This window comes from Phyllobates terribilis, unplaced genomic scaffold (genome assembly GCF_046119375.1).
Source record: "Phyllobates terribilis strain yellow unplaced genomic scaffold, ASM4611937v1 Scaffold_4__5_contigs__length_816908805, whole genome shotgun sequence".
NCBI classification, from domain to species: Eukaryota; Metazoa; Chordata; class Amphibia; order Anura; family Dendrobatidae; genus Phyllobates; species Phyllobates terribilis.
This window is the reverse complement of record NW_027362764.1, coordinates 489,213,530-489,241,371: the sequence shown is the minus strand read 5'-3', so window position 1 is coordinate 489,241,371 and position 27,842 is coordinate 489,213,530. Positions and strand designations below refer to the sequence as shown.

General features: G+C 37.0%; 1 protein-coding gene and 1 long non-coding RNA gene across 8 annotated transcripts in view; one reads left to right on the top strand and one right to left on the bottom strand.

Moving 5' to 3' along the window:
* LOC141264387 (uncharacterized) overlaps positions 1-27,842 on the bottom strand; it is a 286,723-nt gene that overhangs the window by 143,270 nt on the left and 115,611 nt on the right. The window lies entirely within an intron of this gene.
* Positions 1,316-19,039, top strand: TFAP2A (transcription factor AP-2 alpha). 7 transcript variants are annotated; one of them, XM_073678753.1, is made up of 7 exons: positions 1,316-1,469; positions 7,064-7,498; positions 10,030-10,081; positions 12,637-12,868; positions 14,597-14,715; positions 16,479-16,620; positions 17,662-19,039. In XM_073678753.1, the coding sequence occupies exons 1-7, from the start codon at positions 1,437-1,439 to the stop codon at positions 17,945-17,947; spliced, it is 1,299 nt and encodes a 432-aa protein (XP_073534854.1). In that variant the 5' UTR covers positions 1,316-1,436; the 3' UTR covers positions 17,948-19,039. The 7 variants fall into 7 exon arrangements, with proteins under 7 accessions (XP_073534854.1, XP_073534856.1, XP_073534853.1 ...); XM_073678755.1 differs by having other exon boundaries at positions 1,394-1,529; XM_073678752.1 differs by lacking the exon at positions 1,316-1,469 and adding an exon at positions 3,756-3,934.

The window sequence follows — 27,842 nt, the reverse complement described above, 5'->3', positions numbered from 1 at the left end:
TCTCCCTTGTGTACAATAAAAAGTTACATTTGGGTTGCACTTCTTGTGACTCTTGTCGCTCCTCTGCTCCTTGTACAGTTGTGTGCAGGTGAGTGAAGTCGCTTCCTTATCTCTAGTAGCCCATGTAGACTGAGGCTGGATATATAGCTGGCCGATGTGGGGAGGAGAAGTCTTCTTCATGGCTCCTTGCTCTCCAACCTCTCGGAGCCCTTGCTCCTCTACAGCTTGACACTATCTCCAGTCTTAAGACAATAGCTGTGGGGCTTCCCTGGAAGGCTGTATAATATTAGTACCATAAAGCATTACTAGATCAGGGGCTAATTATCCTTCTCCAGGATTTTGGAGGTAATAGAATAAGAAGCAGGAGACTAATGAGAGTTTGTGATTTCTTCGCTCTGCCTGTCTTACTTTCTACGGAAAGTTCCTGCTTGGTTTACAATGTTTTTTTTCTCATGGGTGTAAATTGGAAGAATTATTAGTAATATTTGAGCTATCAGAGGGTTACATGTGCTAAAGTAAACTTATTTTCTCAAGCTCTAAGCAAAGTTAAGTCTTACTCAGTCTTGCTTCCAGCACTAGCAAACTCTTAGACTGAGTGTCATTATGTTTAGTATCAACTTGTGGTTTCTTAGCATTAGGGTTTAGTTCTAATCCTGTGGGTGTGCTGGTACTTTTAGTCCCTTATCAGTATGAAGCCTAATGTGAGCAATAAATCAGCTAGACATATAATTGATATTCTAAAGTCTTCTGTCTCTGGACAACGGGATATACAAATACTATCTTCGTGGCTAGCAGCATATAGAAATGCATTTATTTTTACAAGAAGGCAGAACACAAGATCTTAAGCCCATAACTGTTTTATAGTCAACAATCAGAGTATTTACCGTAAAGCAAACAGCGCCTGTTCTGTATTTACTGTCTCTGGGTCTCCTATCAGGCTAAATTAGGGGGTTATGGCTTTATTTATAATATACCAGCCCAGTCTCATCATATAATTCCTTCCCTAAGATACATTGTGGAGAAGAGATCGGAGTAAATTCAGTGTAAAATCAGTGTAAGGGATATGGATTGCCAACATGCAGGCCACAGGTATAAAAGGCTGCAGAAGGTAATCAGAAGTCCTGGGGGGTCTTCTGTACACTATAGCACTTCACTACTTGAATGCAGGAGCTGTGCAATAAATACTTATTAGTAAGGAGGAGGGAGCTGGTGTTTATGTGGAGACTTGGGTTGCTGTAAATCCATCAACATCTCAGACAACTCTAAGCATAGTAAGTTACCTAAGCACATTCCTGGGCAGTGCGCATGCGTGCACAGGTAGCAACCAGTTCTTTATGAGCAGGTGAGATGTTCCTGTACAGGTAGAGAAGGATTTGTTGAAGCTGCTCATATCTGCAGGCGGATCCCTCAGTCCATCATCAGCGAGGGATTATAGGATGTCCATGCTGGCCAAGATGGGGGACTGGCAGGTGAGATGTCACACCTGGTCACAGGCTCTCACCTGGTGACTCTCTGAATTCATGATTTCTGTAGGTTATCTCTTAATATCCTTATAATGATATTGTACTTTTTATATACAAGTATTATATTTTATATTGATAGAGCATAAATATCACATAGACAGAAGACGAGGGAAATGGCTGGATCTCAATAGGAAACATTTGGTCATTAAAGCACAAGCCAGGTGAGGAATGGAGCAGGCAAAACCGCCCTGAGCCACCCCTTATAGAGGTTCTTAGTAAAAGTGAGTTATGCAAGCTAATAATAATAACAACGACTTGGAGATCATTCACAGCAGTGCTGTAACCATACATATATATACACGTATATATATATATATATATATATATATATATATATAATTTATTTATATATACATATATGTATATACACATCTACACTCACACACATATATATATGTGTGTGTGTGTGTGCGCGCGTGTGTACATCGTTACTGATGAGTGCTCCCAAATATACTGTATATTTACGTGAATGTATCGGGAGCTCCAGCAGATAATACATGTGTGAATGCAAAACTTTTCCAGTTTTCCAGATGACCCTTTTCACTATGGAAACTACTGGAGGTTCTGCTAATAGGCCCTGATAACTTCTAGATGCCTTTCTATCATCTATCTATCTAGCACAGAGTATATATAAATGTGTCATATATATATATATATATATATATATATATATATATATATATATATATATATATATATATATCTTCCAATATATATTCAATGCATATGTTTAGGAGGGAAGGCATAAATAAGAAAAAGCTCATACATATACTCAATCTCAATGTGCTGATGGGTAGAAATAATCACGGCCCTAACTACTAGTTGTCTACTAGTGGTACACACATGTACTTATTTTTATACATATATATAGTAAATCAGCAGCACTGCTCAAATGGGGGCACATCCCCTGGGCCTTTTACACCTGACTTTGCAGGGAGCAGCAGTTCATATACCAGGCTTCTGAAGGACACTGCTTCCATGTGTGAATATGGTCTTAAGCTCCTGAGCAGTGGACTTAAGATATTAATGTCGGTGTAACTGAGCAAATCTATAGGGACTTTCCAGAAAGTTTAGTATCTTGCACGTCAATGTTGGGGGTCACAATACTCAGTGAAGAGTTTCACACTGTTAGCAGCTCCTGAATAGTTGTGCTCCACCTAAGAAATGTTAATGACTCCCAAATGCGACACTATTGATCTGTTTCTGCTGGTGTAAAGTATCTTTCACACTCTTTCACACTCCATGCTGCTATGTTTGATCGTGGATCTAATATTCACATTCAATTAGCTGGGCGGTCATGGTAGTCTTGTCCATGTGACTATAGGCCTGTGTGGGCTCAAGTTGCTGGCGCTGGCTCATGATGTGACACATTCACATTACAAGTGTATTAGCACATATACCAAAGGATAATCCAAGCTTCATTTTCAACTCAATGAGGAAAAAAAACAACTATTTTGACTAGACCAAGAACAAACACATTGGAGGGAAACCTGATTTTTTAGAAGACCTCCTAGATCTTCATGACATTGAACTGAGAGCCACTGGCTCCTGAGACCATTTATGCAAATGCAGTGCCACCACCAAGACCCTGGTGCACTAAAGGGTGGCTTCTGTCAGCTGTAACAATACGATGTGTAAAATACACACTATTGTAGTAGTAGTAGTGCCAAATACAGACCCGCAGATAGACTTCTGTACAAGATGGTCCTCCCAGCCTTCCTATCACTCTAATACAATTAGCCATTAAAATTAACCATTCTGCAAACGTCAAAATGGAATTGCTCATTAGATGCTGCATAATTTTCTCATCTCACACGTTCTCGAAGATCTTCAGACGCCCAAACTGAATATCAAGTAGGACATGTAAAAAGAGATTATCACTTTAAATATTCATTTTCTTTGCACTTCAGGAACGGTGTGTATAATAAAATACAATAAAAGAAAAATACATTTTCCAATTAAATACATATCATATTTATATATTTCAGTAACAAAGTAGAGATTCTTAGACAGGTATATAAATACATTTATATATATAGCTGTCGATGTTTCTTTACTTTGTTACTGAAACCTATGCAATGGTTGCTCAGATTATTTTCCAGCTTTCTTTATATATGCCTAAGCCCTTGAGTGCAGGATCTCATGTCACCTAGCAATCGGACCATTGTAGATATGCTAATCAGCTATTTAGGCTTGGTGGTTAGAAGCAAGGGAAATAAAGGAAACTTTCTACCATTAGAGGGAGATATCAGTGCACCAAAGCATTGCACCAGCATTGCTCACACTCTCTGCACAGCACACAGGGGCTCTAGACTTTTGAGGGGACAGGGAAGAAGAAGAAATCCTCTTCCAAAAAGCCCATGAAAATGCTGTGGAAACTAACGGATAATATCAAATATGAAGAGTGTGAGGTAAGGGGTAGAGTCTCTGACCATTACTATCACACACAGTACATTGTGCACTGAGCTAGGGGTAGCCTGTGCTCTCCGCATGATGGACTTTCCAACTGACTGTATACTGTTAGTATCGGTGCATGCAAAAGTCCATTACATCTATGGTTACAGAATTATTGTTATAAGCACTTTATAAGATTTTATTAAACTGTAGTGAATATGTCCTCATGAGAAAGACATTGAAAATTTTGTATATACACGTATTATTTTATACATACATATAATTTATAGCAAGTGTTTCAATAGTTTGTGTAGTGTTATTACATACTATGGTGATATTTTAATTCTTAATTAAACATTTTACGAGCGATCATCATACATAAACTTTCAGATAATAAAATAATAATAATAAAAACAATAATTATTAATAATAATAATAGTAATAACAGAGAGGGCATACATTTCAGAAGTGGAGAAAACGGGATCATTAGAAATCGTGAAGTTTTACCATATGTCGGGTGTTTTGGTGCATACAAAGGCACACAAACGTGTGAGTACAAAGGCAAAGTGTTGGCACATGGATCATTGTCTTGTTATGACTTGCAAGTCTCTAAACTGCCTTTGTGATTCCCCAAGTGGTTGGGGCAGTTTTGGGGATGGACATACATAAAGGCTCGCCGCGTCCTCAGTGCTATTGTGTTATATATATATATATTGTTATATATATATTGATATAAAATGATTCCGCCTCTCACCATCTGATATAATGCGGGTTGTCTGACTAATATGCCGGTTGATATTTTGCAGCAAGGTTTCGGAGGACAGTCAGGATACCGGGTGGAGATGGTTCTCCATGTGTCTGCTAGTGGAGCAGGAGGATCAGCAGTCATGGTGGAGGAGAGGCTGTTGTGTGGTGTACTTCTGAGCTGGAGATTAAAGCTGTATTTTGTTAGGTGTGCATAGCTGTGTAGGAACATGCAGGCTCTGGATGACTGTTGTTATTCTAACCCCAGCCAGCTCTATAGAGTTGACTATGTCATATTTTGGAGGAGTTGTTTGCTGGAGTTGCAGAGCCAGTCCGACGGGTTTGGAGTTGGAGTTCGAGCCTGGATCGGGCGGAAGGGAGGCAGCTCTAGAGCCGGGCCCATCCGTGCTGGACCGGTGCTGTCCACAGATGACCAGGGCTGGATCACCTTGACCGCTGTGGAAGGGGACAGGCGAGAGATCTACACTGCTGGGCTTTCAGCATTTCGGCGCTGGAGAACAGGAAACCAGTAGGCTCCAGCAGAAGAACAAAGTTCCCCAGCTGCCTTCCGGGACCTGCATGCTGCCACAAGCCCAGGACTGCTTCTGCCTCCTCCAGGACTGCTGCGCCCTTGTCTGAGACCCTCATCTGAGCTCTGGGTCATTGTCCTAGTTGCCTCAACATAAAAGGAGCTTTCTCTTTTAACCAGAAGAAGAAGAAAAAAAAAACTAAAAGAGCAGAGGATCTTAATTACCGCTGAGGGACGAGCGGTGGATGTGCCTGCCCTGACTGGCTCTGCTCAGACTATTTGTTGGAATAGGAAGCTGTGGTTGTTGTGGTTGGAGCCCATCGGGCTATGGATCAGGTTCAGAGGACAGGAGATCCGGGCCCCTCGGATCCAGACATGAAAAGCAAAGGGCTGGAGAGCACAGAAAACATTCCTAGCAGCAAGAGGAGGACATCAGAGCTGCCCATGGCTTATCCAGGATATTCCCAGGATTCCCAGGTGCCAATTCCCTTTATTCCCCCCATCCCTCCTTCCCTGTCACACTCATTCACTTTTCATGCCCTGCAACCTTTAAAATGTCCCCCCTATCCTGTGATTCGCCAGCCCCCCTCCCCTCTCTCCTTCCCTCACTCCCTCACTGGTGTCTCTCCCTCTTTTCCTCCCCCTCCACCTCTGATTAGATACACTGATTCTTCATTCAATGGACGTCATTTAGAACAGGGCTCTGCCTTGAGTTGCTTCCTCGGTTCACGCTCGATTTCCAGCTATTCTTCCTTTATTAAGTATTGCTGTAATATTAATAGTCATGAATATCTGCTGCTATTAGGGCTTGGAGGGGAACAGGCTGCATCTCTTATAGGAAACCCTGCAACAGCAGCAGAAGCATTACACACAAGTCCACGAAGGATTAACCAAGAGACATTAATACTGAGAAACTTTACATTTGCAAATTCTGCCTTCTTCATATGAAGAATCGCTCTCAGATCTGATGGATTATGGTCTTTGGTCGGCGCCCGATATTCGTTGTAGTTATGATTTTCTAGTAGCAATATACTAGGGCTGGCGAGTTTCTCTCTGCTCTTCTGGTTCTACTCTTGTGCATTTTTTAATTTTTTCTCCATTGATTTGTATCAATAGCAGCACTCATGTTAGTGCACAGTTTTTCCGCTATGGTGAGTTTACAGAAATACTAATGTTATATACTTGCAATTCTATCATTTTTTGCTGTTATTTTATTTATATATAAAACAATCTGCTCCATCCAATTCAATCTAGTTCTGCCATCAAAACCCCATTGTGCAGTTCCCATGATTTGTATTACAGCTATTACTGACATGTGATTTTATCTCGCACATCCTGTGCTTTTTCCCTGATCAAATGACTCTTTAATATTATAAAGCATGGATATATAATATATATAATCTCTCAGTCCCCAGCTAAATTTAAACATATGCTTGCAAGGGGCATGTGCTTTCATTTAATGCCTACTATCCTTACATAGCTGCTCGATTGTATAAATGCCAGTATCTATTATATATATATATTTTTTATATATGTTATATTAGATGGATTATTGTATGCTATGGATTGCAGGGGCCTGTTTCAGAGTGTCTCATATTATTATTATTATTATTATTACGTAATTAAGATAATAAACGTATTAAGTATTCTTAATAGTATATAGTATTTCAAGGCCTCTTTGGATTCTGAAATTATTCCATTTATGACCTATTTTTCACAGATGTATTAAATGCAGACTTTTCTGTCTATATAAATTATAAAACATCATAATCTTTATGCATAGGAAATAGATATTTTATAGGATGGCATAAATATCTTCAGTCTCGGAGTATTTATATTTGTCTCATTAATTGTTCTGTTTTCTTCTTCCTAGGATCGCCATGACGGTACCAGTAATGGGACAGCCAGGTTACCCCAGCTGGGGACAGTGGGCCAGTCCCCCTATGCCAGTGCTCCCCCACTTTCTCATACTCCCAATACTGACTTTCAGCCCCCCTATTTTCCTCCACCATACCAACCCATATATAATCAATCACAAGATCCATATTCACACATAAATGACCCGTATAGCCTCAATTCCCTCCATGCTCAACCGCAACCTCAGCACCCAGGGTGGCCAGGACAGAGGCAGAGCCAGGAGGCCAGTCTTTTACACACACATCGGGGGCTACCACATCAATTGTCGGGCTTGGACCCACGCAGGGATTACAGGCGGCATGAAGACCTTCTGCACGGGCATCATGGGCTAGGCTCAGGACTTGGTGACATATCCATCCACTCCATACCTCATGCGCTAGAAGATGTCTCGGTAAGGCATTTTTATGTTTCAACCTATTCCTCAGCCAAGTCCTCACCCTTATGTGCACAATGATCCTCAATAGATGTGTCATCCAAGTGCAAACACCCTCCTGTACAGCTGTGCACCTAGAGATGGTGAATGAAGGCAATGAGTTCTCAGATGAAAGCTCAGCCCAGGATGGATGTGATCTGTAATAAATAATCTGTTCTTTATAATTAAAGAAGCTATTTAATACGAACCATCCCTATACATACAGCTGCAATGTCTGCAAGACATAACAAATGAAGCTGAGCTCCATTCCCATTCTTCCTATCTGTATATCATTATAGAGACCCCCATCAGGGCCAACAATTCAGCCACCATTGAATTACAAATCACAGTCGCACTAGAAACTATTCCAATGAAGTTTTCCAATTAATAGTTACCTTAAAAGTGGTCTACAATTAAATTAATCCTTAATCCTTTATTAATTCCATACAAATCAATAATTTATAATTTACCCTTAACTCGCCCTCTTCCATGTATTTGGCATTTTGTCGTAGGAAAAAAAAACAGATTGATAATAATAGTAATTAATAATCTGTCGGCAGGACGTTTCCTCATCATACAAAATACTTCCAAAAATCTGGGATTAGACACCGCCGTGAAATAAGTGATGACAGATTAACGATTACAGTCTCAGGTTGCAGGCTTGTGGTGGTGGTGGGATGATATTTGGAAAAGATGGAATGCCATTTAGAAGCTTTGTTGTGTAGTTGTGATATATTTTGGGTTGAATTCATGTCACAACTAATTTGTTAATGTTGGGTTTTCACACACACACACACACATATATATATATATATATATATATATATATATATATATATATATATATACTTAAATTGCATTTGGGATTAATGAATATCTTATAGATGAAGTAATAGAAAGCGGTAGATAGCTAGATTATGGCTATAGATACACATACTTCTATTTGTCTGTGCAATAATTACATTCATGCATGAATATACACACATAAAGATTTATTTATGAGATAGAATGGTAATAAATATACTAACAATACCAATATCATAACTGGTATTATCATATAAATAAATTAGCACTTAGAACTGATTCATGTGTGCATAGATTTGGATAAAAAAATATTACCATTCAATAAATATAATGGAAGTTTTTGGGTTTCACTAATTGTTTTGATTATTATTTGTTCCGTGCTAATAATTATAAATTGCTACAATTGTTCAAAAATACAATACACAATCGTGGCCAACTAAATACCGGAAAATTGGTATAAGTTGAATGTGGGTACATTTAGGGTATCAAATAATATCAGTAATATGGGAAATTATGTGTGAGCCCGTTAGCCCATACCTTGAGTGATTCTATATAAAGAGATCATATTTCCCTACATATTTAAATGACTAGTAGTCACTTCTGAACATTTCTCTATTTAATTCTACTTAAATGCAGGAGCACTTTAGGCAAGTTACAAATGAGAGCATTGAGTATAATAAAAGTCGTAATAAAGCCACGCAGTCCCATCCACCCGGAATCATTCAGATCAGGCACAATTAACAGGAGCATAAATCCACCAGTGAATGGAAAATGTTATCATCTCGATTATTGCTGGACAATGACTAACAGGGAGGACTCCAGACTCTGCCGAATCTTGTGGGTCAGAACCAGGCGAAAGCTACTATTCTCACCATCCCTAGCTATCATTATTTAAAGAGTTTGCAGACATTAAAATTGACAACATTTTAAAATCTAATGAATATAGGGGAGATTGTCTTTGGAGCAGATCTGTCAGTGCCTCCATGGAGCATGATCCCCCCTCTCATCATACAATTAGGAATGCAACACTTTCTGGTTCCATATTCATTTCAGTAATTGTGCACAGATTGAGAGCATACTTCCCTGTATAATGCATACATATCTATCTATCTATCTATCTATCTATCTATCTATCTATCTATCTATCTATCTCTATCTATCATCTGTACATGACATACATACAGACATATATACATATACACACAGGCATATAGATAAGTGTATAAATGTATATATCTATTTACACACACATATATAAATATACATACATATATATGTGGGTGTAAATATAAATATATATATATATATATATATACACACATGTATATATATACACCTACATATATATACATACATACATACACACAGATATATATATATACATATATATATATATATATATATATATATATATATACATATATATACACAAGCAATCTTTGACTAGTAATTGCTTTTTATATGTATATACATATAAAATGAACTTACACCCGACCTTTCTATCTACATACAATCCAGGCACAGTTTATGTCATTGTAATTTGTAAGCTTGCACTATAAAGGGCAAATAATTTTGCTGATCATGTCACAATGTTTTGCAGCTGTTGTTCTTGGTGATAATTCTCTTCTGACATAAAACCTGAGCATTTTCCCTGGTCTTGTTATGACAATGCATTACAAACTTTAGTGTATTTTTTTTTGTTACAGCACGTAGAAGACCCAGGTATCAACATCCCAGATCAGACTGTAATTAAGAAAGGTAGGCTATTTTCTTGTGCATTCCTTACAAGTCTCTACAAGCTTTTCTTTCCATGCTCAAAACTGCCGAGCTTCATCCTAAAGTATTTCAAGCTTGTGTGGCTGAAATATCTAAGTGTAGGCTCCTCTACAGAAGAATATGTGTTTAATGTTCACCTTGTTCACACACGTGTAGTTGGTGCATACATGCTATTGTTCTTGTGTGTGTATGGAAATATGTAGTGTATACAGATGCAGCAGAGCTGAGTTATAATGTGGGGTATCATAGTGTGTTTCGTTTATTTATGTGGCTTTAGGTAATGCATAAAGGAAAATTAAAAATTAATTTATCTATCTACCTATCTATCTATCTATCTATCTATCTATCTATCTATCTATCTATCTATCTATCTATCTATCCTTTACAATGATATGATAAAACATAATAACTGAGTATAGAAAGTCACCAACATATCAATGATATTTTTCCCCAAGGAGAACAGAATGACTTTATTTTTGCAAAAAACCAAACGTCTTCAGGTTTATTTGTCCCACTCTTATTTCTTCCTCTATTGTAAGTTGATCTAGCTGAGATGCTCGTTCCAAGTCAACATGATAATTGGCTCTTCTATTAGTAATCTCAAGAGTTCGTTTAGCTCCTATTGTCTCTATTAGCCTCCCCAGAGCTATTAATGTCACAAGTGATCTATCCAGAGCCCCCATTCGTCTGACTCTCCCCAACAAATGAAATGCACAGGCCATCCATACCCACATGATTAGAGCTGCCGTCGTAATAACAGGGTGCACTGTGTCTGGGTATATACAGGGTTAGGGAAACAATTCATGGATGCATTGCATTTATTTTGGAGGACCGGTGTGCTGCTTGTAATTATATCGGGATGGCAGTGGGTTTGATATTTTTAATTACAATAAAATAGAAAAAAATATATATACCAGAATTATTAATTAAAATCTAGATAATTCCCCCTACAATTCAGTGTATATTGTCTCTGTGACCTAGAACAATATTATCTGATTGTTTAATGGATATGATGTAGAAATAATTCAGAATGAGAAATTGTACTGGCAGATTAGGATTATTTCTATATCATGTTGCAAATAATCTAAATCAGTAAATTCTAAAACCATTTGCATGAGTTAAAGCCTCAACTATAGGACACACAGAATGCGCTTTTTCCAATGATGATTCCAGGACCTGTTTATTTGAGGCCTTATGGCTTTAGGGAAGCAGGCTATTTTTGGCAATCATAGGTAGAGAAGGATATTTTTGTTTGCATGCTGTATACACAGAATACATCACATCTAGCCTTCAGTATGAAGTCTAATGATAGATGTATGGTCATGTATGCAAGAGAAAAATATTAATATGAACTCAGAGTGCAGTAATCTGGTGCTTTGTGGGGTGCATTATACTAAGGAACTATCTAACTTCTATCGGTAATTAAATCAGACAGGTTTTCCCTCACTAGACAATGTGAAGCAGCAGTACCACTTTCCGCCTCAATGTGGCGCTTATGCTCCTCTCTGCTCCTCTCTCTGCCTGCGGTATTAACCCTGTCGCTTCCAAGTTAGTTAACCCTGAGCACTGTTATAAGAGCGACATCTTAACGTATATCCCTTTTCATTTAGGATATATATAATCACAGGGGTCACATTAATACCGTGATAATAATGATTTTCCATTCTTAATAGTTTAATCGTGTAAGACGTGTGCCCCCAATAATAACCTTAGAGAGGATCAACATATAGACAATTTCTCCAGTTGTGGAGTTGAATGCAACCTATTGTTCCTTGTAGATAGATATTTTAAGAGAAGGAAGCAGTAATATTCCTTTATAGGCTTATTGACAAAAAGTTGTCTGCCCCATGCTCTCTTCTCTCCAGTAGTACTTCTACTTTAGAGCTGCTGGTCCTTTAATAGTGACCATGACGATGAGTAGTGCTAGCATGAGAGACATTCTTTTATATAAGAGACTATTTCGACTTTATTACAGATGCCCCCATGATCACTTATCTCCAGTAGGACATCTACTTTAGTGCTAGTGGTCCTTTAATAGTACTAGTATGAGAGGTATTCTTTTATATAGGAGACTATTTCGATTGGATTAGAGATAACCCTATAACCACTTCTCTTCAGTAGTACATCTACTTTAGGGCTAGTGGTCCTTTAATAGTGACCATGATAATGAGTAGTACTAGTATGAGAGGTATTCTTTTATATAGGATATTATTTCGATTTTATTACAGATACCCCATGATCACTTCTCTCCAGTAGGACTTCTATTAGTACTAGTATGGTAGGTATTCTTTTATATAGGAGACTATTTCGATTGGATTAGAGATGCCCCTATGATCACTTCTCTTTAGTAGTACATCTACTTTAGGACTAGTGATCCTTTAATAGTGACCAGGATGATGACGAGTAGTACTAGTATGAGTGCCATTCTTTTACATAGGAGACTATTTCCATAGGATTAGAGATGCCCATAGAAGCCAAGCGTGTTTGTACCCAGGCCTTCTAGTTTCCTGGCATCATTGTCATCCTTCTCTTTTCAGGGCCTGTCTCATTGTCTAAATCCAATAACAATGCAGTGTCGTCCCTCTCTCTCAACAAAGACAATCTCTTCGGTGGAGTAGTGAATCCGAATGAAGTTTTCTGCTCAGTTCCTGGAAGACTGTCTCTTCTAAGCTCCACATCAAAGTACAAGGTGACAGTGGCAGAAGTACAGAGAAGGTTGTCCCCGCCCGAGTGCCTCAATGCTTCTCTGCTGGGTGGAGTGCTCAGGAGGTGAGACTCTTTTATATACACTGACTTGTTGTGTAGCATGGGTGTTCATCATCCAGGAATGGTTAAATGATCAGGCAGATACTAGGTAATGGGTTAACTGTGAGAGGGTCTGTTAGGGTCAATTAATACTGACCATTCCATATACATCTTTATGTCATAAAAAAAAATAAAAAAATTCTGCATTGATTTATTGAAAGCACTTTTTAGACTTAGCAATAGCTGTTAGGGTGAGCTGCCTGCATGCTGAGGCTCATCTTCAGATGCCTACATAATGGCCTCAGTCAGCCCAGGCTGTGCTATGGTCATCGTGTTTACCATCAGGGCTGGCAGGTTCATTCAGTGTCACATTGCATCTGGCTGAGCATGTAAGGACATGGTGTGGAGAACATGGGGGTGAAATATAGCAGGGAACATGGTGATTACTGCAAAGATTAAAACAATCCATGAAACAGGCTACAATAATATTTGCTTTCCCAATTCTTTCACTGAATGAATGTCCTATAATATTTATTCTAGTTAATAATAATGTTCTCCTTCAAAGGCAAGCTCACTGACAATTTATAGAGTGAAAAAAAAAGTCTAAACACAACTTGTTATGGAGTATTAACAACGTACTGTTTTCATACTATATAATATATGTCAGTAATCCATAATTGGAATAGTAATGTTAAGGCTATGGGATTTATAGCTGCACTTATGTTGATATGTGCACTACATTCTATTCTTTCGTATAAGATACACTTGTCACTTAACAGTTCTAATTGACATTACTATTAAATGGACCAAAATCATAGGGAAAGTACCAAATTTGGAAGAGAAAACAGCATTAAATGGGAAATGGAGTAACTATTCTACATTCTTTAACTTTATGTTAACGGTTGATTATAGCTAATCATTCCATCACTGGTAATTACACTATAGATTCACAGTTATGCCACTTAATGCTTATGGACAGAGCTGATTTGGGTGTAATTAGATTTTTGATTAGCTGCAAGTCATAAACACTGACTGTCTCCTTACTAGAGTGGGAGTGTGTCCTATGTATACTTCATGTCTGTCCCTACACACTAGCCCCTTTCCCATTACACTATGGATATACCAACCTTCAATGCCCTTATTTCTTGTATCCTCCAATCTAACAATGTACAAGGCCTTGGTTTTCTTTTCCTTGCAACACAGAAGTAATTTGATTCTTCTGATGCCCTTTAGAGATGTCCTAGACACTGAGCTTAATACCATGCTCACTGTCTACACCCCATAACTATGAGACCATTCATATGTTTCTGTAAATTACATGAATGAGAATGTAAGGAGGCTTCATTTCCTTGGGTCAGAATAGGTCACTTTTTTGAGCAATGATGATCTTGGTCTGCAGCCATGTCAACACATTCCTCTTCCCAGCACACCAATTACATTCTGCTTTTACATTTTGCAACCTATCTGAAAGTTTTCTGTGTTGAAAGCTTGGGGGTAAACTCTCCCCAGATAAATATCATAATGTAGTATTTTACATTTGAAATATTGTGGAACAATAATCCTAAACTAATAATTGTAATAATTAATATTTTATTTTTCCATAAAAGTTCCAGATCGTTCAATCTATCTCAATATAAAAATCATTTAAAACATTTATTGATGTATTTGTCATTACTCATTATATTTTTACATGATAATTTATACTAGTATTATTTCTTATATTATGTGCAATACATCTTACATTCTTCACAGGGCAAAATCCAAAAATGGCGGCCGATCACTGAGAGAAAAATTAGATAAAATAGGATTAAATCTTCCAGCTGGGAGGCGTAAAGCTGCTAATGTCACATTGCTCACATCCTTAGTGGAGGGTAAGTAGACTGATGTTTCTCTAGCAGTAGTAAAAGTGCACTAATCGTTCTTGATTGCCTCCATTTTGTGCTCTTAGAAGAATTAAAAGAAAGCCATTTCAATATGATAATAGTTAAATACCTAAACCCAAAGTTGTTTCCACTCAAAACAATGCAGTAAATCATTTAAGCTGAGCTGCCATCTGCATTGGAGAAGTGCCTGACCAGGACTTCCTGAATTACATGACCTGTGCCAGAGGGCAACATTATACTGCGTGGATCTAAGGGACTCACTGCTGCTTCTCATTTATGCCTTACCTTCTAGTCCAAAGAACTGAGCCTGCCTCCCTCTTCTATACCCATTAATATACTTGCATGCATTATAGAATCACCACTGCACATTTGGTGTCAAAAACTGTACAGGACTATTCTCCCATCCCATCAGATTTCAGAAACTTCTTTGAAACAGCAGAGTATATATATATATATATGTGTGTGTGTGTTTAAATATATATATATATATATATATATATATATATATATACATATATATATATAATATAAAAAAATAAAATATATATGTATTTAGTTATATATATATTTTGTATATATATTTTATACATTTATAATATATATTTTATATATATTTATGTTTTTACTAAGAATATAAATCATTTTGCAATATATATGTGTATAAATATATGTGCAATAATAAATATTAAATATATTTTTATATGTTTATATATATAAATATATATTTTAGATATGTTTTATATTTTTATACATACTTTTATTCTTTTACCGAGTATGTATATATCATTTTGAAATATATATACATATATTCTTTTTATATATACTTAGTTTTGGCACATAATTATTGATTGCACTATGTCTTCTATTTCTGCATATTTTCTGAGGTTTAGGATATATTTACATAGAGATAGACCTGGTGCAGTCATGAGGAGGCACTTGGTAATGATGATGATGATGATGAGTACTGTTATTGTGGAAGATCTGCTCCATCTTTGTGGAAAGAAGCTCTTTGAAGCGCTAATTGGCGCATGCGTTCTTCCGGAGTGCAGCTAATAGCAGGAAACCCTGCAGTAAAATCCAACTGCTTCAGGAAATTAAAACCAAAGATCTGAAAATCAACAGAACAGACAGACTCGGTGCACTGACCCCGAATCTCTCTCAGCTAATCGGCCAGGATATAGAAAATAAGAGCATTGTAAAGCAGGGACTCTCACAACTCAGTCAATAATGTGTAAATTCCTTCAATTAATAATGACAGCAGAGTAGATCTGGATCGTCAGCTCCTATGGTAAAAGCTTTATTTGTAGCATGTGGCATATAAAAAAAAAGTCATTTATATTTAGGGCACTGATTAATATGTGGAGTCATATTGAAATAATTTTATCTTTTTTTTTTTTTAAATAATAATCAAATAAGATATTTGGAAACTGGAGTTGCAATTTAAAGGACCACTCCACCTTTTAATTAATAGCTGACAATGGGGGGCTGCTAACAACCATTAACCATCCTGTATATCCCCAATGGTTACTTTGACAGGGATGGAATATTTAAGGAACTTCCTGTTATTAATCCCATAGAAGAACTTTATTATAGAAGTAAAGTTTGATTAAGTTAAATATTTTTTTTTGCACTTCCTCATGCGTTTTTATGGTGATTTGGTACTGCTCATCATGATTATTCTTATTATCATTAATCCAAATCTTGCTTCTGCGACTTTTACAACATCCCTTCTATGCCCTGTGCCCTTGTAGGTGAAGCTGTCCATCTAGCTAGAGATTTTGGCTATGTCTGTGAAACAGAGTTTCCTGCAAAAGCAGTAGCAGAATATGTCAACCGACAACACTCCGATCCTAACGAGCAAGTGACTAGGAAAAACATGTTACTAGCTACAAAGTAAGTACCCCCCCTATATATTTGTATATGTACAGCTGAATAATCTTTGGCATGATTAAACTAGTAGTTCTACAGCAGTTACCTGCCTATGAGCTAAGGTTTATGGTTGGTAAACTCTATTTCCCCAAATCTCTCACACCCCAGCATCTTTAACAGCTGGAGTTCCCAAGTTTATCCACCTTTGACCTAAACTGAAAACAAATGTAAGGAACATTTTAGAGTATCCTGAGTTAATAATTTGCTAGGAGTAAATTGCTGCTAACTTGAAAAAGATTAAGAACCTCATTGAAATACTTATCTAATTAAGCGGAAATGTGATATCAAAGGATAGGCTAAAATATACAGTTGTTGACTTGTTATTCTTTATTATCCTGTGTATGTATTACAATGATAGGTTATCAATATTAATTTGCGCATTGATATACTGTATCTGGTACAACTCTCTGGTGTAATGGAATTCTAATTCATTTTGGTCTCTTACCATGTGGTAAATTTCTTTCCACTTTTACCAATCCACCTGCAATAAAACAGCCCACAGCAGTGGAGTTTCAATGGCTTTTGTAGTTGTAGGAAGCAGGATGGGACTTCTAGTTCGAGTCTTGCTTCTGTTTAATATGAAATGCAAGACATCTCCATAAGCAACAAATAAAGAAATCTATAGGGGTTTCCTTGGTACATATGTTCTGCATTTCTTATAGACCACTGATGCCCCTGGAAGCCTTTAGTAACATCCCCCAAGACTCTGAAATGTGTCATAAGGTTACTCATTCTCCCAGGGACTTTTCGGGTTACACCAGGAAATGAATGGAAGATGTCTTTAGTTATGGTACTTGTGAGGTTTACAGACTTGAATGGATTAAATCAAATGTGTTATCCACAATGGAGATTACTATCATGTGGCAAGTCTAGGCTTCCCATGCTTCATCATGCTTATTAACTCATTGCATACTCCACATTCTCTTTATGTGAATTCATTCTGGCTGTAAGGTGCAATAAAACATGAAAGTCATCTCATTTCTGCTTTTTTTTTTTGCATTGTAGGCAGATTTGTAAAGAATTCACAGATTTATTGTCACAGGACAGATCACCTTTGGGTAACTCTAGACCATCTCCAATTCTGGAACCAGGCATTCAAAGCTGCCTGACACACTTCAACCTCATCTCTCATGGATTTGGCAGTCCAGCAGTATGTGCAGCCATCACTGCCCTGCAAAATTATCTAACAGAGGCACTGAAAGCAATGGACAAAATGTACCTCAATAATAACCCCAACAGCCACACAGACAACAGCAAAGGGGGTGACAAAGATGAAAAGCACAGGAAGTGACCCACAATCTCATCATTTGTACCCCCTGAACATCCTTATGTGTTAGTCCCCTGCCAAGTGGGGCAAAGAGAAGAAGACCTATTGCCATCCCTTAACCAGAGAAGGAAAGGCTTCTGCTCAGCCGCCGAAACGTTGTCCATTCGTTTGTTGTCTCGTTTGGATTATTAATGGAACAGGCAATGGAGCCAGGAAACGTTTTGTCTTTAGTGTTTGGACATTTTGTAAGAGAACTTTTTTTTTTAAAGAAACAATTTCTTGTTAAATATATATCTATATATATATATCAGAGTCATCGAACTGATCACCACCTTCCCTTACGCTGATGCTTCTTCAGTTGAGATTGTAGCCCCAGTAACAAAGGCTGCGGATGACATTATCAGTATTGTGAATAAACTTGAGCACAAAACATTGCAGTTCCATGTCGTGTCTTCAGGTTGTACCTTTTCCCTCTTAAGGTAAATGCCAACACGTTGAACTTTGTGTTTGGACACAGATCATGGTCACTATAAGGGAATCAGTGTTTCTGTAAATACTTATTTATGTGTAATTTAATGGGGATTGTAAATATGGTGAGTCTGTTAAAAGAAACTTTTTTTTTTTTTTTAATTTATCTGGTGATCTCGTTTACCTATTGTTTAGTGGGTTTTTTCAATTTTCCTCTTAGTTCATGTGATTCTTGGTACTTATTTAGAAGGCAGAACTTTGGGTTTCTTTCTATGGAATTCCTAATTTTTAGCACTGTTGTAGCATGTTAAGACGACAATGAAGCTGCAGAACAAATAAAAAAAAAATGGATTTTTATATATGATTAGTATTATAAAAAGTCTTTTCATTTTCCCAAAGAAAAAAAATAGAAATCTCAATATTTGGACATTGTCAAATTAACAAGTGTTTTATTGAATGAGGGATAAATATGTGTGAAGAGCAATACATAAGTGCTATACTGTATATTGGGTTCAATTGTGTACAGAGGACTGCACAAGTGATGGGGGTGCAAGGAGCTCACTGACCACAGAGACTCTGCTCCCCAACCCCTAGCAATGTATTATAGTTTTTATTGTTGACCAGGTGAATAAATATTTGATACGCTTTATGTCGATTCTTTTATTCAGTGGCTGTCTTTACTCAGGCGTATTTTTGTCCTTGGCAGTATTTTTTATTCAGTATGGTTACAGTAATTGAGTTTAACTCTCCCTTGACAATTGCTCCCTGCAATAAGCAGCTGAACCCATTGTTTCCCTCAAGTATAATAAAAACTTACTTTCAACTCTGAGTTCAGTGTAGGGAACCATTTGATATTTCGAGTGTAATCTGACATCGATAATAACCATTATAGGGAGTTAAAAAATAATATTATTATCTAAAACAACAAATCCTTTTGTTTCTTGAATATTATCATAGTTATTGTCTAAGCCAACAAAAATATGTGCTTTGTATATAAAACTACATATTATATCCTAATATAATGTTCTATACTTATATTTTATTGTAATGGTAACGATATTAATATTATTATATAATATATGTTAATACTGATATATATATATATTTATATATGTGTGTATTAGTATATATTAGCGTATACATATATAATACATTTATGTTATTACTAGCATATATATATGCTTGTAATAACATATATGTATTAAGTATCTATGTATATTTTTTAGAAATTCATTGTAATATGTATAACTTCGGAGAACAGGAGGAGATAAAGTGACATAACAAATAGGAAACAAGGGCATAATAATGATTAAATCATAGAAAGTAATGATGAAGCATTATCTTCATGTATGGCTGCTCCTTGTATTATTTAAACCAGCAGACCTTGGAGCAGGGGAGCATAGAGATCATGTGAATGGGTGTATTTGGAGAATGCTTAGGGGCATATACGATAATTGCTTAGGGAATGTATAATATGAGCTATTGGAAAGAGTTAATATTCATCTTGTCTTTAAACTGAGATAAGATGGGATTTGAATTCAATGGAGATCTTATATTCATGGTACATAATCGGTTTGGGCTGTGTGGCTTGATGGCACTACACATGTTGTGACTTATTTGTGTCTATGTAGGAATGATCTGTAACTGGAGACTCCCCCATTGCTGTTCCCAATGCTAAAATAATATGAGCAATTGAATGGTGCAGATTAACAAGTGTGTTCATAGATAAGGTCAATTCAGCTTGAAATGCAAACGAAATAACAAAAAAAAAAATGCCAGTGATTTGGGCTCTTTCTGCGTTCCCCTTCATTGTGGAGGTTTATGTGGAGTTGTTTACAATAACAGGGCCAGAAGAATTAACATTTCCTCATGCTGTTTGACGTTTGCTTGAGCTGTTGAAGCAACACATTAGATAAAGCACAAGATGTTTCATTTTGCTCGGGTAATCTACTTATGGAAGGCACTGGAAAATCAATCTTGCTAGGCTGAAGGGACTAGCACTGCAAATTCTATTTGCATCAGGCAGCCAGTTCATAATAACAATGCTACATATTTAAATCCAAATTGAAAGTGGATCAAGAAAATGCTCTGCTGCCTTTGTCTCCCCTCGTCCCAGGATGGATGTATACACACATGCACATATACTCTTCTTCTTACTAGCTGTGTGGAGATGCTTGGAAGGAACAAGCTTTAGTGCACATAGCCTTGACATAAATGAAAAGCAGTGTATTGCAGCAGGTGAAGTGAAGCATTGTCTAGCAGGGCTGTTGTTCTTGGCTGCATCTCAGATTGTGTGTGGGATCCTCACCTCGGGCACAATAGCTTTCATAGACTACAATACACGACTGCTCTTTTTGCTGCTAAACATAAATACTCATCTCCAAAGCAAAGCAATTTTATTAAGCTCTATTCATTCTCATAGGCATTTAGAAGTGTGTAGTGGGAAACTGCAACAAATATCTAAATCTGCAAGTCCAAATGTAACTACATGACCATATATGTATGTATGTGTATATATATATATATATATATATATATATATATATATATATATATATATATATATATACACACACACACACACACATATATATATATATACACACACACACACACACACACACACACACATATATATATATATATATATATATATATATACGGGGTGAATCAAAAGTAGGTGCACAGTAAATGATAACATTTATTTTGAGATTAAATTTATAATTATGTTTACTATTACAACACAATTTTATCAACGCAGGTGCTCAAGCTACTATTTATCACGATTTACACAGCTTTGAAGTCTACATTTCTCATATAGTTCATATTCATTAGTATAACCCTAACACAAATCCTATTCCACCTAATGTCCATCTACTTTTGGTTCACAATGTATATGTATGTAATATTTATATACAGACACACATATATATATACACATATATATATATATATATATATATATATAAAATATATGTGTGTATATATATATCTATATATGTGTGTGTGTGTATATATGTATATATAAATATATGTGTGTATATATGTATATATATGTGTGTATATATATGAATATATATATATTTAAATATATGTATGTATAGATTTATGTATATATGTGTATATATGTATATATGAATATATATAAACATATGTGTATATATATATATATGTGTATGTGTATATGTCCATCTCACCCACCCCCCTCACTCTCTGTATATATACATAGTACTGTCGTACTAGGTGATCTATCTATCTATCTATAGTTTGGCATTGGCAGAGTTAGAATAATATAGTAGAGTTAGATAACATGACAATATTCGGATTATTTAACCTAAGATATCTTTGGAATAATTTAAGTACCCGTTTTTACCTATATGTGTCACTCACCTTATTCTCCCCTTTTCCCTTTACCCCCCCCCCCAAAAAAAAAAAGAATCGAATATTAATATAATTTGAGATTTAACTGGTGGAACAAGCGTCAGGATAGCAATGCCCCGCAGCTGAAATAATATTAAAAATATAAGGGATTTGACATTTGAGAAGTCAGTGGCTTGAAATACCCAGTTGTACTTAGCTAATTCAGTCCTTAACCTCTGGTTTCAAATAAATCAATTACAGTCGATTCCACTTCAGTTCAGAAGTGCACGAGAAATTTTAGTTAATTGAATACAGTTTATTCATTTTGGTATAAATATTCATAATTTAAACTTTTGACTTCTTCTGCCCCGAATGTAAAATACATTTTATACTTACTGCAAACCGAACCGATAAAGTGTAAGTCAAGTATTGTGTTGTACAGCATGTGTTATGCACTTGGTGCTAGTTGGATGCAAGCAATGGCTTGAGGAATCAGTAGAAGCAGTAGAAGTAGGATTGTTATAAAGGGTTTCCAGTGCAGATGATGTATAGCATTGCTGGTGGTGATTCCAGTCCACAGACCTGCTTAATGTGAGCTTCTTGGCCCCTGGTGCCTGGTTGTATGTGTGATCTACCTAGATAAGGGTATGCTTAGTGTTTGCAGTGCCCTGCTGGCTATGGGAGGTTTTAGTGAGAGAGAAGGGGTTAATTAGCGTCATTATCAATCACTAATGCTTTCCTAACGTGTCCAAAGAATAATGGAGCTTCAGAGGTCTGCATGGAGCCAACATCTGCTTTGCCCGGTTAGGATCCCATCCATCCCTCCATTGCTGGGCTGCAGCTATTGGCAGTTCCCTCACGTCTTGTGCTGAATTGTGTGTATTATTGGCATATAAACCATGCTCCAATCGTTATAGATTCTTTCAGACATAAATAACCAATGCAGATTTTTCTATAGGATTTGCAGGTGCAAGTCACAGATGATAAAAAAGAAAAAACCCAGGTCATTTTTCATTACCTCCTTTGTTTCTTGGCCTGTCCTACCCCCATAATTGTGCCTATCTTAATTAAAACCAGCCAGCACAGTCCTCTGATGTGGATGTAGACTGGTAGCTTGGTGTATGGCAGACTGTGAAGATGAAGCTTGCTGAATCCATCTTTGCACTGACATACTAGTGACTTCCACACTCAGCACCATGTGAGACCCAGGGCTGTGTGCTGGGAGTGTTATGTGCATCCAGGGCTTACACTGGCCTCGTAAAATCCTGCACACACGTTGTATATCTTGACAGGGTGACACAGCACTGCACCTGCTTTTGGGAGAGATCAGTGGGTGGGTTTAACGTGCCACTTATGGGGCAGCCAGGAAATAGGGCATTAACTATAACAATGTTGCAAAGGTGAAATCAAAGTTGTAAATATTTAAGAAACTAAGTACAAAGCAGCATGATGTCTTGTACTAGAAGTCATCAGCATGGGAGACTGGCCTGCTGCCTCATGTTTACCCAGGTAGTGTTCCTGTACCACCCTATGTATGTGTACTACCCTTATACATGTAGTGTAGAGCATTGCCACATCTTGTCTATTGCATGTGACACCATAATCCCTCAATACACTAACAGACAGCAGGACAGATCTCCAGCTGAGTGCCAGACACCACACTCTGATCTCTGCATTCAGCTGTAAAAGTATATGATACAGTATACAGGTACCTGAAATCATTTACTCTATTTATTATTATGAAAACGATGCACTTATTTCTAGCACTGATTAGGAAAGCTAATGTACCTTGAGCAAATAAACCAAACCTCAGTGTGTTGATTTTGGCCTTTAACTATTGTTTATGCAGGTACAATATGTAATACAAGTGCAATGCAATGAAGAATAGCCCTCTAGTCCATCATTAAACACAAAAAAGAATAAAAGCTCCATTTTGCATTTAGAAACATAAAGAGTGATTCCACATTGTATGACCTGAGATCAGTTTGCTTGTTTGTTGTGTTTGACTTATTAAAGCATCCTTTACATTATGGTTCCTTTAGTTTAGACATTTGGGACTGCATTTACATTGGCATTTTGTTTCAGTTTTTGTATCATATATATATATATATATATATATATATATATATATATATATATATATATATATATATACACATACACACTGGCGGACACAGACAGAAAATGGCCCCTGTGCTAAAACAAAATAGGGGCCCCTTGCAGCCCAAGAGCTGTCCGCCCCTTTATATATATATATATATATATATATATATATATATATATATATATATATTCAAATAAAGGGGCTATGGAACAGCACCATTTAGTATTTACTCACAGTGGTTGCCAAGCCTCCACTTTGCTCCATAATAGATATTATAAAAAGAAGGCACGCTGCCATCTTATATATATATATATATATATATATATATATATATATATATATATATATATATATATAGTGTTGTGCAAAAGTATTAGTCAGTTGTTGAAAAAAATGCTGCAAACCAAGAATACTTTCCAATATAAAAATATTGATAGTTTATTTTTATGAAGTGAATGAAGAAAAGATAAAACTAAATAAAATCAATGTTTGATGTGACTGCTCTTTGCCTTCAAAATGGCATCAATTCTTCTAGGCACACTTGCACAGTTTTTGAAGGAATTTGGCATGGAGGTTGTTCCAAACATTTTGGAGCTCTAACTATAGCTCTTCTGTGGATGTATTCTTGTAAAAATCATTCTGTCAATTTATGTATTCCCAGGCAGACTGGATGATGTTGAGACCAGGGCTCTGTGGGCGCCACAGCATCTCTTCCAGGACTCCTTGTTCTTCTTTATGCTGAAGATAGTTTTTAAAGACATTGGTTGTATACTTGGGATTGTTGTCCTGCTCCAGAATAAATTCGGAGCCAATCAGACAATGGGACCCAGCTATACCCATCTACTGCTTGGAGAAGTATTGATAAAAGTGGACAAAAAGCCATACTTTCAACAAGAAATAAGGCCAAATGCTCATCTTTGCATGAAAATTGGGGTGGACAAAAATGTCTGCAGGTGTTCTGAACTGATGTGACAAAATTTTAAATATTTGCCTGTAACAGAAGGTAGTTTTGCCGCAAAGGGCTGGAGAGCGGTGCAATAATGAGTTTCGGCAGGCAGCAGTGAAGCATGGTGGAGGTTTCTTGTAAGTTGGCACTGCATTTCAGTTGGGGATTTAGTCAGGATTAATGGTGCCCTGAATGCTGAAAAATACTGGCAGATAATTATCCATCATGACATACCATCAGGGAGGAGTCTGATTGCCTCCAAATTTATCCAGAAGCAGGATAATAACTCTAAACAAACAGCTATTGTCATTAAGAACTATCTTCAGCTTAAAGAATAATGAGGAGTCCTGGAAGTGATGATATGGCCCCCACAGAGCCCTGATCTCAAAATCATCAATTCTGTTTGAAATTATATGAAGTGACGAAAATATTCTACAAGAGACATCTACAAAAGATCTGTGGTTATGTCTCCAAGATGTTTGGAACAACTTCTTTGCTGAGTTCCTTCAAAAAATGTATGACAGTGTACGTAGAATCATCAATGCTTTCATGTTGTTTTGAAGACAAAGGTCGGTCACGCCAACCTGGCTGGGTGCCACATTTTTTAAGTGTTCTAGACACTTTTCACACCTTCTTTCCTAAAAAAGGAACCTGGTCTAAGATATGGCAAAATGCACCAAAATTTTGGAGCAAAAAATATTCTAAAGTAAGTCAATCAGGAGGTGGAATAAAGTTACACTAAACGCTCTAAAGTTGTAATAAATGTATCACTCAGCATGAGCCACTATGATAAATATGGCGCTTCTAGCTCCCTCCAAGTTGACTAAATTTAGGACATGAAAAACTAAAATAAGATTACCATTTACCTTCTTAGTCATGATAATCATTCAGTGAGATATTGTGAATTGAGGACCCTAACGGCTCGTGCACGTGACCGATTTTCTAGTACAAGTGCTATCCGTGATTTTCATAGATATCACTTATACCTATGGTATTCTTTTGGGCTGTTCACATGTCCGTTTCTGGAGACATGTCTGATTTTGATCTGAGTTTCGGATCAAAATCTGCAATGCAAGTGTATGTGTCTGTGCTATAAATTGGACCGTACTCGGATGACACCTGAGTGCGGTTTGATTTTTTGACAGAGTAGAAAACATGGAGAAACATTTTTTTTTTAATCCACAACCGAGAAAAATTGATGCCACATTGATCAAACTCTAATAAAAGTTTTATCAGAATAATCAGACTTTTTTTCTTGAATGTGGAGACAGTAATAATGCCTCCTGTGTGCTCCTAAAACAAATAATGCCCTCTGAGTGCCACCTCCCACAAAAACAAATAAAGTTTATACCCACCTAATCTGAGCCCTCTTCTCCTCTGCACACTAAATGGGCAGGTAGAGCATTGCACCACCTGTGAAGGAATGCTGACATCTTGTAGCCCCTAGGTCTACAGCACCCAGTGGTCTACACAATGGAGAGTGATGGGGTAAAAAGTTTCTAGAAGTTTTTATTCTGAACTTGAACAGTTCCAAAAGAAAAGCTGATGTTTACGATTTATTTTGTATAGGTTTGGATTGGGTTTACACTAATGTTTTATTTTTGCAACCTTATACTTTTACTTGATTTCACATATGGGCATAGTCAGTATTTTTTTCCTCTGGTGTAATACAGAAATATTGGAGGCAATTGGGGTCAGTTCTGCACCTGGTGGGATCAGTGTTTAGTTGTTGCACGTTTGTCTATGCCAGACAGAGAAATTCTGCATGTAATATTACGCTGTGTGGCTTATGAATGCCAATCTGGTGCACAATTTGCGCAAAAAAATTTATAGTGTGCCGTGTAGTGTCTTAAAATGTTCCTCTGTGTAGGAAAGTAATAGTCTACACCTCCTTATATAATAAAATAAAATTATACCATATCATACCAGCCCAGTATATGTGAAAAGGACGCTCTTTTAGTCTATGCTGAGTGCATAAGGGCATTTGGGCATTTGGACACAGTTCACAAGGCCTACATGGAGAATAAGTACAACAAAAAGTTTTAGGTTTTTACTTTCTTATTTTTTATTTCTTGAGGGGTGGGGGGATTCATACGGGGTCTAATAAATCTGTCTAATAAACACATGAGTTCAATATGACCATAATAAATATATTACCACCTAAGGGTGTGTTCATATCAGGCCTGGGAATTAGTTTCTTCCCCTTGTAAAAAAATCCTGCTGGATGGGTATAATAGGTCCCTGTGTGGTGCTCGCCCTTCTCAGGAAGAATATTGGCATTACAGATTCACCTGAAGAAACATAGCAGGACCCCTTCAGGCAGGGCTGATGGTTTTTAAAACTACTAGTATTAATGCTGGACTCTTTTTGGGTGAGGGCTGGTTCACATAAGTCTGCTTCTCCAGTTTTTTTTTTTAAAGTGGTTGTCCAATGAAAACAAGTTAGCACCTATCCCTAAGATAGGTGATAACTTGTTGGTTGGTGGTCCGACCACTGGGACTCACACCGATCGGTAGAATGGGGAACTTTTATCCTGGTTAGAATGGAGCAGCAGTGTGCATGCTTGACCGCTGCTGCAATCATTCCCATTTGGGGTGCAGAGGATGTGCTTGTTTTTTCTAACAGCCCCATAGAGAATGAATGGAGAGGTGAACCAGGGTCCGATCTGTCACTCCATTTTGTAATGAGGATAAAAGTTCCCCACTTAGTGTGAATCTCATCAGTGGGTTATCCACTAATCAGCAATTTATTACCTACAGTGGTGGCCAAAAGTATTGGCACCCCTGCAATTCTGTCAGATAATACTCAGTTTCTTCCTGAAAATGATTGCAATCACAAATTCTTTGGTATTATTATCTTCATTTAATTTGCTTGCAAGGAAAAAACACAAAAGAGAATGAAGCAAAAATCAAATCATTGATCATTTCACACAAAACTCCAAAAATGGGCCAGACAAAAGTATTGGCACCCTCAGCCTAATACTTGGTTGCACAACCTTTAGCCAAAATAACTGCGAACAACAGCTTCCGGTAACCATCAAT

What these genes read in the sequence shown, in the direction of transcription:
- TFAP2A (XM_073678750.1), top strand. Translation starts at nt 5,518, where the DNA reads ATGGATCAGGTTCAGAGGACAGGAGATCCGGGCCCCTCGGATCCAGAC. An exon ending in GATATTCCCAGGATTCCCAG is followed by an intron (nt 5,668 to 7,063) that starts GTGCCAATTCCC and finishes TCTTCTTCCTAG; the next exon opens with GATCGCCATGACGGTACCAG. An exon ending in TCAGACTGTAATTAAGAAAG is followed by an intron (nt 10,082 to 12,636) that starts GTAGGCTATTTT and finishes TTCTCTTTTCAG; the next exon opens with GGCCTGTCTCATTGTCTAAA.